Below are 14,293 nucleotides of genomic sequence, written 5' to 3' on the forward strand. Positions count from 1 at the left end.
CTGATGATTTGGTGCTGTAGATTAACTAGTATTTATTATCATGACAATTGTTAGGCTGCTGATGTAAATTGATTCATTAGTGTATGTTTGACAAAGAATCTGAATTGACATGTCTCACTTTTTAAATGGCACAAATCAATGTGTTATTTTATCAGGTGGCAATATGTCCTAGTGCAGTCAGAGGGGAAGAGCCAGGGCCAAAGGTGAGGCACATCAAGCACAGAATAATAATTTTAATCTGAGGATAAAACGCAGGTACTGAGGCTGAAAGAAGCTTCAGTGCTCTCAGAAGACTAAAAAGATGGCTAAGGTCAACAATGACTCGAATGAGATTAAACAATGCTGCTGTATGTCCACCAGGAGAGACTGGACAGTATAGATGTAAAACAAACATGCCAGCAGTTTATCTCAGTTAACGAGAGGAGCAGGCATGTGTTTGGCTGCTTCACATAGCGGACATTGAGTTGTTGTGTGGGACACCAGTAGTCCATGTCTGTTGCTGTAACAGTAGTTCGTGTTTAGAATAAAACATCCCAGCTCACTGATCTGATCGGGGCAATAGTGCCTAAAATGTTGCATAATTTTGCTGAGAGATCTTTTACTTTGTGGTGATCTTAGACGAGTAGTTTATGGACAAAAACCACCAGGTCATTCAGTGTGCCTTAGTGCCAAAGTATAACAGATGTTGGTGTAGTATAACTGAAGTAATGTTGTTAAGTCCTTAAAGTCATATTCATTTATTGTCATGACTGTATTTGAAGCTGTTTTTATTTTTGTATGATACCTGAGTTATATGGAATATGGCTGAAGTAAACTAAAGCCTAAAATACTTAGTCAGTCATTTGTTTAATAGTAATTTAACATTATATAATTCACATATAAAACTATGAATTGTAATTGTAAATGGTTTAAAAGCATGCATAATAGCATATGTAGGCAAGTATATTCCTCCTTTAATCAAGAAGCAAAGACAAAAAGGAAAAAAGAGTTCAGTCCCCACCAAGGCCAAAACCAAATCTACGCCCTTGATCAGTCCCATTTTTTTGTTTGATTTATTGATCTTCCATCCCTGTTATGGCATTATATTAACTCTGGTGATGTGATGATATGTGACATGGTCATGTAGTCAAAGGGTGACACAACCAGCTGGGGTGGAGGTAGCCGGTGAGCGCTCTATGTTTTAAGCACTTTGTAGCTGATAAAGCCACGATTCAGACGACCTTTCAAAAAAACAGAATTATTTTATTGCTTGCCATCCCAAACTAACTTTCATATAGTTATGAATCTATACAGCAGTAAAATAAAAACAGGAGGTTATGATTAGCACACTGTTTCCACCCACAGCAGCTGACAGGTGATTTCCTCACTTTACTGCAATGCCAATAAAGTCTGTTCAGCTGACAACTGTTGCTTTTGTGTTGACTATATTTATTAGACGAACATCACTGGAAGCGACTGTGTGTTTTTATCACTTTCGCACAAGGTAAAGTCGACCTTTTTTAACTGAGCTCATTTTGATCCAGCTCATCACCTTTATTGCACAACAGTGACAGGAGAGTGAAAGTAAAATATGCATTTTTTACATTTAAATTAGTTTGTTTCCAAAAACTTTAAACGTTCTGAAGACGCAACCGTAAACGAAAGAATACATTACTTACATTAAGCCTGTATTTTGAGCTACCATATTATAATTCTGTAAATCGTAGACCTACTTTCTCGTCCTATATTTTGGATATTTTTTAGCACTACTAAATGAATGGATGCTGTCCACAACGAGGAGCGCGTGACATACAAAGAAGAATTCCAGGTCTTAACACGCACAGCAGGCCTTTATTTTGGGCTTTTCCAAACTGGTTCTAACAGCAAACCAAAGCCAAATAAATCCCTCACCGTCTTTAGTTGTTATATTTTTGGGATTAGCTTCATTATTATAGTAAAAACACTGCATTATAAACCTCATTAAAATAAAAGCGCAGCATATTAGCAACAATATTGCAACACTATTCTGGTTAAACACAGCCAAGAGAGTTACACCTGCATCGCTATGTGGTTTTCACCCCCTGTATGGTGCAGTTTTAAAGGTTATCAAAGCGGTTTGCATAATTCATTTATCCTGCTAATGCGAGCTCCAAATAACCACAAAGCACTTCTTTTATGAAGTCTGTAAGTGACTATTGCTAAGTGCTGTGTTTGAATGTTTATTTGGATCTTTGATTAAATTTATAACTGGCATCCTGATCAGAACAGCTGCGATTCAGCATGATTCCTTGTCATTGTCCATCTCTTAGTTTTTCCCACTGAGCTGCTGGGACCAAGAATCTACGTGCCAGGCTGCGTGCTGGGTGTGTGTCAGCTGGGGATCAGCAGCATAGCAGCATCAAAGGAAACCTCTCAAACAGAAGATAATAACAAGGATTGAAGTCTGGATTACGGCACTATCGAAGCACACAGAACAGACTCTAAAGCAAAGCTAACTGTTACACAACTGCGAGACAGATTAACCAAATGAGACATAATGTACACAAAGAGTGAGAAGTGAAGCCAGCAAGTTGTTTCCTTATGTTTTCAGTCTTTATTCCCAGATAACAGGCTCGCGCTCGCACACACACACACACACGCACACACACACACGCACACACATGTTATTCATTAACTATCGCTTAATAACTGTTGAATAAAAGTTTTGAATGATTCTGTTTCGGTTTCTAGTTCTGTTCTGTGTAGAAGAAACATGACAGGAAGAAGAAAGTTAGATATTTTATATCACAGCTTTTTAAACTACATGCATTCATTTCAGTTTGAGTGTTACAGAAAAAAAAACACAATTAAAAAAGTACCTCGCCATGTCACTTGTGCACAATTTTTATCAACAGCAACTTGTCTGTAATTTAAAAAAAACAGTTCCTCTACTTAGGAAGTTAAGTCTCATTTCCATCAGTGAGGGTCACACATCTAAAACTATACAAATACACCCTATGTGGACTGGCTATTTGCCGACATGATGTATTTTTAGGATTTTGCAGGACTGTCTGGGAAAAGATGAGAGCAGAGGAAACTTCCCATCATATTCTCAAGTTCGCTGCAGAAGTAAACATTAGCCAGGGCGCAGTGACCCCCAAAATTTCAAACCACCAACTCGTCACTACTGTCTGGTTGCAATTATGTTGTTTCGTTTGTTTAGTCCCTGTTGTCTACATACTCTGTCTTAGATGTGTTTGAAGGCAGAAGTGAATCCACGCACAGCTGAAATGCATTTTGGAAAGAATCATAAAGAGGATCCATTGATGTGTCCCCCCCACCCCTCATCCATCAGTTCCACCCACAAACATTTTTTTAATTTATTGATATCCTAGATCAATGACTTCATTGTAATTCTATAACTTTATGAGATGTGTGGAAAGTACAGATGCTGACGTATCCTGTCTCCGTGTTGAATAGTTAGAACAATGCTCTGATTTCATTAATAGAAGAAGAAACCTTCAGCCGCTCCTTTGTGATAAGGTACCACTACAGCAGGTTAACATGTTTGGGTTAGCAGAGCTCTGCACCAGTTTCTCCAGCTGGAAGCAAACCAGCAAGCTTCCACATGTTGCGCAAACATGTTAACCACTGCACTACTGAGCCAGCAGTTTCTGTAACAGGAAATGTGTATTACATTTTTCACTGTGACACTAGCAAAATTATTTTGCTTTCTCATGGAGATTTTCTTTTCTCTTTAAAAGACTTCAAAAGACTTCCTCATGACCCAAGCTGAGGGCACACCTGAGCACATAAAATACACACATTAATAGGATTTACTGAGATGAGAAAGGTCTTTACAAGAAATATCAGTAACCTGGTTAGTCATACATGATTCTTACTCAGCTGGACGATTAAATTAAAAGCAGGTTATGTGAGAGTCAGTCAGTTGTAGACTGTTGACCGAACTGTTAACAGTTTTTACAGTTCACAAAGTTTTTTTCTTCCTTCCTCTTTTGGGGCCCCTCCAGCAGGCAGCGTGGCCAACTCAGGGATCACCCGAAGCAGTCATTTAGTTGGCCACGCTAAAAACCAGCCTCGCTATGATAATGGTTTTTAACTGCAGCAAGGGTTTCACCACATTATTGAACTCGAGTGTCAACTGCTTCCCTTTTCAAGTGTCCTTCAGCACATCAACAGATGCTCTGCCTATTCTGCCATTGTTATCGTCTGTTTGATATGAGGGTGTTGTATTTCACTGCTGTGCCATTGTGCCAGGTCGCTTATCTCCTAATGCTGCAAACAAGGCGGAGTATAAAACAAGAATCCTATTGTTCTCTGGAGCTGCTAACATAAGGAGACTAGACTTAGCTGTGTTTACTTAAGCTAATTATCAATTGTAAAACACAGATAAGTGGTTGTGTTTTGATAAGTGGATATGAAAATGGATTTGAATTAACTCTGGATGCCAGGGCGGAGATTTGTGTCTCCACCTGCATATAAAACCAGGGGTTTTTGCTTGTTAGGTGAACGTGTAAACCACTACACTGTGGAGCCATTATGAAAAAGTCACACCTCTGTTTTTCAAATCAAAAATACATTTTTAATTACACAATGTATGCCTGGGGGAAATGTGATTACTGTATGTACCAACATATCATTTTATATCATTTGTTCTATATAAACTTTTTCCTCGTCTTGTGACTTTCCTCACAATCTGAAGCGACTATACAAGCCCTAAGGTTGAGAAACTCTAAACTTGGGTGTGGAGCACATTTCACACTACAGCGTGTGAACAATGACACTGTTGACAGAAAGGCAAATAACTGTGCACACACGTGGCAAAAAAAAAAAAAAGCTACCCAACTACCAAGAGCTCTCAAAGTGAATGTATATGCAGCAAATGACTAAATGAAAAAAGGGGTGCTGGTACTTTCTCTTGTATGCACACAGGCACACCAAAGCATGACACCTTGCATCTGTTTGGACCAAATGCCTATGTTCCCGATAAGGATTAGCAAGTGGAAAAGAACTGAATCCTTCCTAGAGTTGCTGATCTTTTGCTTTAATTGTCAAGGCCTCAGCCACATAGGTTTAGTGACCATGCACAGTAAGATCAGTAGGAAGAAAATTTATCAACAAATGCAATACTAACAGCCTAAACACATATAGAATCATACAATGGATCACTGGTTCCTCTACAAGACATTTTACTGTATCTACCATAAATAATAGCAAATAATTCTTGCTGGGTAATCCAGCTGTGAGTGCAACTGGTTGCCTGCCTCTCTGTATTGGCCTTGGTTAGACTGACCTGTCCAGGGTGTACTCCCACTTCTTGCCCGTGGTAGGTGGGATAGACTCCAGCTGTATTACCATCAATTATCTTTAAAAAAATGCTGCAGAATTAAGGGGCCTGTAACCTCAAGCATTAGCCAGAGTGCAGCGGTAGTGTGAAACTGTTACATTTCATAATGTCTTGTCCTTCCAGTTTTACCACTGAAGTATTCAATATGTAACTGCAGAGAAATGTGTGGTAGACAATCTGGCTGGAAGTAGAGAGATCATTCAAAGGACAGAGAAAAAAAAGTGCCATATACAGGAAATAAATGACGCGCAAAAGCGCAACAATCACTGTTTTGACGTTTAGATTTGAGACAAAAAATGACTTGTATAGAAGAGTCTCTCATAGCCACAAATCCACAGTGAATTATCAGCCAGACTCAAGACAGCTGTTTTCAGCACAAAAGAAGATCCTCTGAGAGTCACCTAGCCTGCACCAAACAGCAGACCAAAAATGTCAGAAACTAGATGGTAAACAGAACATAAAGCAGCTAAAGGAACAGATTTATTTTTACTTCAGGAGTTGGTCACGGGGATACAACTGAGGGACGCATTCAGAAACACAACATTAAATAAGTGCTTAGGCTGCTTCACACTTGTTGGATGTGCAAATAAGCAGCTATAGTTATGGCTCACATTCTCAGAGATGAAAGTCACAAAAAAGTCGATTAAAAAAGTATCTACTAGAGGTATTCATTAACAGTGCCAAAGCATTTCGAGCTCAATCAAGCATGCAGAGTACAGTACAAGGTTCAGTTAAGCACATAATCATCATCAGTCACAAACAATTTTTCATTCGGGGAACCAAAAACACATGAACAGATGATGACTGCTGCAGCTGCCCCCATCTGCTCCACATCTGTCTTTAGCCTCTTCCATTCATTCTATTCCTCAGCCATTAAAGACCTCTTCCACAGCTGCTCACCTCCTATTGTACTGAAGCCCAAAGCCATGTTCTCCAGCTCCCACACTTAACTGGCACATCAAAAGGTTTCTTCAGGAGATTCGTTGGCATCATATGTTGTCCGATTTCAGAATGAGTTCAAAGGTAAGGCAAACAGGATAAAACTACAGGTAGTACAAGAGAAGCAAGATCAACAAGCCTGCAGCCATCTGACTACTGAAATACAAATAAATGCGTGCACATGCATGCGCATTTGTAATGTGCACAAAATAAATGCTTATTTTATAGCAATTATTGTTTTTATTGAGTTACTTTTGAGTATGTTATGTATGTTAAAAATAAAACTGTTTGTGTAGAAATAGAAACAAACATTGATTAAATTGTTTTACATATTTTTTGTGAACGAATTACTTGATTGATCAGGCAATATGTGCTTAATTTTTAAGTTTTTATTTTATTTTATTGGTGCCCTTTTTTTCTTGTGGGTGGTTAAACTTTAACAATGTTTCCATTCTGTAATCAGAAAAAGCCTAAAGTGTACAACATAGAGCGTGTTTACCAGCAGCAAAAAGAAGATGCACCAGTGCCCACTTTTACAAAAGCAATCCAAAGTAATTAATTACACATTTTACTCTGATGAAGCAATTACAATTACTTGACTCGATATAGTTTCAACAAGACAACTAATAATCTCTCAAGGAAACTCCCCAACACTGTATAGATGTTTGCATGTGTGTATCTGCTTATAGGCACAAAGGAAAGGAATCCTCTTTGTTCTTTTCACAAAGTCAGCTGCTGATTGCAAAGCATCATCTTTCCTTTTAGAGACAACACTAAACCTCACAACAGGGTTAAAATACCACAGAAACAAAAAAGGTTCTTATTTTCAACTCTGTCATAGCATAAGTACTTTTACACATGTAAGTACGACGCCCATGCTGCGTGGACTGTGCTTCTAACAACAACCTAAACACATGCAAAGGTAATGGTATCCTATGCTAATGTCACACAGAGTGCTTTCCATTCTAGTTTATGCTTCCTCCTGTCCTCGCTCCTACGTGGTGTGGAAACAGTTTTCCCATAGAGAAGATGGGGAGCGAGAAGGGTCGTGCAGGAGGTTTTAACAAGAAAACACAAGTACATTGCTTATAGAGGTGGCACAGTGGTTAGCACGGTTGCCTCACAGCAAGAACGACCTGAGTTCAAGTCTGCCATCTATTTTTTCTATGTGGGGTTTGCATGTTCACCTGGTGTTTGTGTCAGATCTTTCTGGATGCTTAGCTCTTGTTCTTTCTCCAGCTAGTCGCTCAAGTTGGGAGTTTAGAAGAATTAAAGAATTCAACTGAGATTCCCAACTTTTGGTTTAATTTTAGACAACCTCTGGAAGGCATTTTAACTTCAATCTTCTGGATCTGTCTGGATTTGGGAAATTCCCCTCTTCATCCACACTAATTTTCTCAATCTGGATCCAGTTGGATGCAAATAGGAGTGCCCCTGAAAAAAAACACCAAAAGCCTGTTATTCTGCATATTTTCAATGGCATTCAGGCTTTGGCTATGACTGGGCATGTTAATGCATGTAAGAACTCCAGGCGGTTTGGAAACTATTGTTATAATATTTAGTTGTACGCTTGTTTAAGTCCTGCAGGGGAACAACGAACATGCATCTAAATGTTCTTGAACTAAAAGCAGAATATCCTGTGAAATTTGTCTTCATAACATTTTGTTAACTAATACCTCAATCTTTCTTAAATCTATGACCTGACAAATAGTTTACCAATGAAATTTTTGTGTCTTTTAACAGAAGAACTGTGTGCTGCATACTGTTCCACATAGCATTTTGAAAACTTCACTCTGTGTGATTTCTCTTGTCCAGGCCTGTCAAACAATCCAGATTTATGAAGCGCTGTGATGATTCTTGGAGGAATGATGCCCTGTAAATGTGTTAAAGCTGCCTGCTGTTCATCATCTTCCCAGCAATCAGCCCTCTTGCCCAGTTAGCTCACAGCTATTGGAAGCAAATTGATATTTCCATTTTTCTTTTTTTCAAATCACAGAACAAACTGTGCTCCTGTCAGATTTGTATATCACTAGCCCCAGCAGAGTGAAAGAGAGACAGGGTTCAACAGGAGTTATATGAAGTCCAAAGACTTAACATTAAAGTAATTGAGGCTCTTAAATCAACGGTAACATGACGTATCTACTGTGAGAAGAATCAAAAAGAAAAAGGTTCATTTTTTAAACAAAATAAAAATGGAAATTGTATTTTTATTTGCTATTTCACTGCTACTGCCACTAAGCAGTGTTTAATCTTTGGTCTACATTTGACAAATGTGCAAAGGAGATGCCAAACTTTATACTGCGGCTGTGGGCGACTAGTCGACTAGATGTTTAAACGTTGCTTGTCTTGATGGTCCGTACTAGAAATAATATTTGGGTAAAAGTATTATTCTCTGTGAATGGAAGATGTACACAAGCACGGGGGAAAGTAAACAGACGATAGCAGCGCTGTTTTGCAGTACTCAGATATTAAAAAATGAGCAGCTTATACGTCGGCTTTGTCAGAATAAACTGGAATCTAACCACGCAGCCAAAGCAATGTGTAACCGCATAATGATGCTAGCAGAAACCGAGGTTCTTGCTGCTAGCACTGTTAAAGCTCGCCAAACACTGTAATTTAATCATTGTGTGTGCTAATCTCATACACGACGCACATTTCAGCTACATTTAAAACATGTTTGGTTATCAAGAAACTTGACTCATATTTCATGGAGCTCATTGGACAATGGTTAACTTTGTCCATTGAAAGTGTGCTCATTGTAAATGTTTTCTGATGCTTTTCCTTCTTTTAGACTAGCAAATTATTTTGGATCCCTACGTCATATATCAGAACGCTGATGGTTTGAAAACGATTAAAACAAAAACTTTATTATTTAAATAACTGAAAAGAAGGAAACAACATTCACAGGGTGACATTTACTGTCATTCAATTTCCAACTTCCCAGCCTCTAGCCTTCCACCTTACTTAGACGGCCGTATGGTGGGTAAAACTACTCAGAAGATCAATGACTGAAGAATTAGTATGACCTCATTCGAGCTGTTATTTATTTTTTTTAGATACAAATAATATTTTCAAAAGCGGCTAGCTGGAATTTATCATGGATTTTTTTTTGCACTCCCTAACCACACACACAGGAATCAATATAGATCTGATGATTGAGATGGACATATGGCATCTGCCCTAATGGAAACCTTTTATGAATAAGTTAAAACATTAGTGATTAAATCGAGCCCATGCTGCTGCTGATACAGTTGCTCACTTAAAAAAAACCCTAAAAAACAGGAAAAACCAAAAGCCTGCCATTTGTTTTTCATTATTCACAAATGGGATAATTGGGAAAATTTCTAGCGAAAACAACTTTATTGAGCCAGGTATTGACCAGATGGGTCGCTTCAGGAGTTCCCATAGTGACACTATGAAGGGCATCGATTTGTAGGCTGGAGGAAACAGCTTTTAAAATAGAGATTACAATAGGTTAAATACTCACATGATTCTTATTGAGCTGTCAATTAATGCTTATAAACTTCAATGCCAGTATGCAACAGTCATTTTACTGTTAATTCAGCAGTATCAACTTGCATAATCCTGAGAGAACGCTTTAAAACCTTTCCAGCAGCAGGAGATGATTTTTGTTTTTCATAGCTGTATTTTTAAACATTTTACAACCAACAGAGAGCATACTGGCAATAAATTTGACAATAAATCTGTAACAATGTGTCAGTGTCTGCCTGAGATTAGCTCTAATTGGATAACTGAACCTAATAGTTTCCAGCTGTCTGCATCAATTGCACGGTATTAAAAGTGTGAGTGGGAGGTAATAGATAACATTAAGATCAGGGTCATAGTTTGACAAACTTGCTAAATAATGCTTATGCGAGCCAGGCAACAGTAAACTAGACATACATCGCCTTTCCTTCTTTGTCTCATAGATCGTGTTTTACCACCTCTCTGTCTGCAACACTAATAGTTAATCTGGCCGTACTCAGAACCAGACCTCAGAAAAATGCAGAGAAAACACCGCTTCATTTATTAGTGTCCAAAAGCCATTCAGCGGATGCAAGATTGTGAAATGTGATCTGTAAATACAAAGTCCACACACATTATTTATACCTGTGAGCCAAAGACCATTGAAAATAATGAATGTGTCGTGATACGATAAATATTGATATTCCCTGCCAAACTTAAATTTAAAAATGTAAGTGTTCATTTTCCAGTGCCTGCTTTTCATCTCACCTACATCAACCCAAGTGGAGTGCAGAGCCACAGAAGAAAACCTAATTCTTTAAAGTATATTCAGTTCCTCAAAAGTGATCTGAGACAACAAACACTAACCGGAAACACATGCTCAATGTTTTTATTTCTTCTTTTTTCTTTTTGCACATTGTTGTTGTAGAAGTGCAAGAATTAATGACCAAATGAAGACTGTATACCTCTTAAGTGAAGCAGAGAAATTGAGAATAAAAATTACACTTGAACTCTACATTGTTTTCATTGCAATGAACAGATTCAGACTTCTCTGCCCACATCTGCTGTGCCTCAGGCAAACCGACCATTATTAATCATGAGCCTACATCTGTCTGGAAGCTCTGACACGACAATCAAAACCACAATGTGAACAACCATACATGCACACACGTCTGCTGAGACGCTGCTGCAACATTGTCTTTCATCATATACACAACGGATATCAAGCTCATAATTTAAGCACGTTGATAGCAAAACTTAACGTTAGGCTAAATTTGACTTTTTCGAAAACAAAGCTCAATTACAGAAACACATAGGAAAGCTCAAAAGTAAAACAATTTTCTATTTTTAACTTTGAAACTGAAACACAAACTGTCTGCATGACTTCGCAAAAGGAGGACCATGTGCTTGCAAGCGGTGAAGTTGGAGTTTCCTGGAATCTTACTCAGAGTGTGAACGAGTATGTATCGTCATCCCTGTCACTCTTAACCATAACTCAGGGCAAGTACAATCACATGGACCCTAGGTTAGTCAAAGCTTTAGGGCAAATGTTACCACAAACCACCACGAAGCAGACGGTGAGTAGACGGTGAATAGCACAAGCGTGACAAAATGCATTTTCAGCTTCCTGTAAACTAATTTATCATGAAACCGTCTGTTTAAGAATTTAAAAAAAGGCTAATATACATATGACAGCACATGAATGCCTTTATAACACGATTCACACATCCTCTGTGAAAGGCAGGGCCGGACCAGTCTGCCAGGGTTGTCAGGTTGTAGGCACACTCCTCTTAAACAGAGGCAGATACCGAGCTGTGAAGAAAAATGCATAACACAAACACACAAGCAGCGACAGTGTGCTTTGTGTGGCAAAGGCTGCCATTAGGGACACACCTTTCATTAGCAAAGCACAACCGTTAAGGAGACTTCAACAGGGCAGACAAACACATACCACAACTTACAAAAACATCAACCGTCGCCATGCCACCAAAAGCTTGCTATGTCCATAATAATTACAGAAGGGGGGAAAGGAATTCACTTTATTAGATGCACACAAAGTTAGGAAACCCTGAGGCTAAAATGACCTTACTCCTGTAAACTTTGCCTGCCACCAAACAGCACCTACTGAGCACCTACCACCTACCAACACTGAGGTGCCAAAATCTCCAGTTCCTTAAATTGGCACTTGAGGATCAAAAAGTGAGTCCAACCTCAGACTACAATGCAGAACGCCTGGACTTTTGCAGACATAAGCATTTTTGCAGCCTGACACACTTCACCCTCTTGGCTGAATGTTTTCACTTCCTGCACCAAAAAAGGAACAAAGCAAAGACCACAACGCTAAAATTGAGCCTTAAAAAGCACTCACCAATGCATGAAGTCAGGTGGCTCCATCCATCTTATTTACAGATTACATCAGACTTGTCTATCATCGCTGCAGATTGTGCACAAAAACATCCACTACAGGCCAGTAATGATGATAACAATAACTAAACCTTCTTTAACTTTCCCCTTTTTGTCTGTAAACTGCTGTAACCTCTTTTCATTTCACTGGGGAGCTGTGGTCATGTTTCAGCAAACTGCATAAAAGCAATCAGTGTGTCACCTCTCCTTCAAATGTGACTGTGCAGTAAAACTAAAAGGAAAAACAACATAATATCAGTAGCTTGCACAGAGGGAAGGTCAAATATAGACTCACAGTGAGAGGCAGTGAGCAGACCACAAAGATGACAGTGATGAGCGCCAGCAGCACCAGGTGATCCATCTCCTCTTCTCCCTGCGCAAACCAGGCCAGGCTCAGCCTCCTCTTTCTGCCCGTTGACCCGACCGAGCCACGGCGCAGTTTATGGCTCTTGTGCATCTTGCAAAGGGTGATAATCACGGAACCATTGCACACGAACACTGCAAAGATCAGCAGTGCCATGAGGGAGGAGTAGGACAGAGAGAAAGCCAAAACCAAGTTGGCCTGTTCATCCTCAGTCGCATCCATGTCAATGAAGCACCATGTCCCAGGGCAGTACTGCCTGAATTTACCATAACTAACAAACGGCAGTAGGCAGAAGGCCACAGAAAATAGGTAGATAAAGAGAAGGGTAAATTTAGCAAAGTTGCGGCGGATGTGTACAGAGTAGAAGTAAGGGTGGCTGATGGCCAGGCAGCGTTCCACAGCCATGGCGCACAGGATGAGCGTGGGTGCAAGGCCGAAGAAACTCATGGCAAAGCCGAAGAGGTTACACAGTCCTTTACCGCCCAGGTCTATAAGGGACATATTACGGGCATAACAGATGAATACAGGTGGGCTTAGAAGGGAGGTGCCCAGAAGATCTGTGAGAGCCAGGCCGGTTACCAAGATGCAGAACACAGAGGACCTGGAGCGATGCTCCTTCTGATGCACTCCCAGGATAAACAGAGCCAGGAGGTTTCCGACAACACCAAGCAGAAACATGATGATACTTGTGGCCGGTTTGCCATCACGGCCCACAATGCAGGTATGGTTACATAGTTCATTTGAAACAATGCTATTGTTCATCTTGTTGAGAAGAAAATAATAACCCCCTCAGTGTGGAATTAATAAGGAATTCCCAGACATCAATAGAAAATCTTGTCCTCTTGACAGCAACATTTGGCAAGACGTAAGACAGAGGAGACGTGTGGTGAGACTCATAATCCTGTTTTGAATCAAAATATCAGAAGCCTCCTCTGGTTGTTTCTTGTAGACAGTTTTCAAATCTTTCTGTGGACCAAAAACAAACAAAGAAAACAACGAATACATATCTTTAGTTCTCATAAACATAAAGCTATAATCTATGGGAAACCCTAACCACGTTTTCACAAAATACAAAACAGCCACACGTTTCTGATTCTTCTTACGTCATCACATTGAAACGCTTAAAATATATCAAATTTTACTAAGAAATACTGACTCACCTTTTACTGGATCTGACAGAAAGCCCCCAACACATAAAAAGTACTTGAAAGTTATTTCTTCCCCTTTCGGTAAATCATTAAAGGTAGCACGAGTCTGCTCTGGTGTGCTGGGTTTAAATGTACCGCTGCTGGAAGTGTCGGAAAAACAGAATGAATCCACGGACGGAGAGGAGGACTGCTGGCGCGGCGCTTCTCCTTCAAACTTTATCTCTGTGTTGTCGTTGTGCCTCCGGTTTCGGATCGATGCAGTCTAGGCTATAGTCCCTCCCACTGCACTTGTGACTCAGATGACATCTTGAGCAACAGGACACTTTAGAGCCGATGCAAAACCGTATTTAAATCCAATAGAATTTCGGTGCTTTCTAGTGACTATTAACCCTTCCCGTTCTAAGATGGTGTAGATTTCAAGATAGTGTGCATTTGCACCGAAATATTTAGTGATTGATATATCATAAATCACTAATAAAGATGGGGGTATAACTTAACTTATCCATTGTGAACCATTTAAATAATACCTGGAGTCTAGGCTGCAGTGAGCTAAAGTAAACTTAACTGTGGTTGGTCTATATATAAGAAATAGGAACAAGATACTGACAGCATATGTATTTGTGGACCACGCTCCCACCACACACACAC

The 14,293-nt window shown here is 39.6% G+C and overlaps 1 protein-coding gene across 1 annotated transcript in view; it reads right to left on the reverse strand.

Annotated features, from left to right (window-relative positions):
• Positions 1–13,889, reverse strand: part of ptgir (prostaglandin I2 receptor) — a 26,880-nt gene extending 12,991 nt beyond the window's left edge. The window contains exons 1-2 of the mRNA XM_005720892.1: positions 13,658–13,889; positions 12,429–13,463 (exon numbers count right to left, since the gene is read on the reverse strand). Of these exons, the coding sequence (XP_005720949.1) occupies positions 12,429–13,259 (831 nt within the window). The 5' untranslated portion in view covers positions 13,260–13,463; positions 13,658–13,889. The remainder of the gene's footprint in view (positions 1–12,428; positions 13,464–13,657) is intronic.
• Between the last annotated feature and the right edge of the window lie 404 nt (positions 13,890–14,293).

This window comes from Pundamilia nyererei, unplaced genomic scaffold (assembly GCF_000239375.1).
Source record: "Pundamilia nyererei isolate P.nyererei 1_Seehausen unplaced genomic scaffold, PunNye1.0 scaffold00003, whole genome shotgun sequence".
NCBI classification, from domain to species: Eukaryota; Metazoa; Chordata; class Actinopteri; order Cichliformes; family Cichlidae; genus Pundamilia; species Pundamilia nyererei.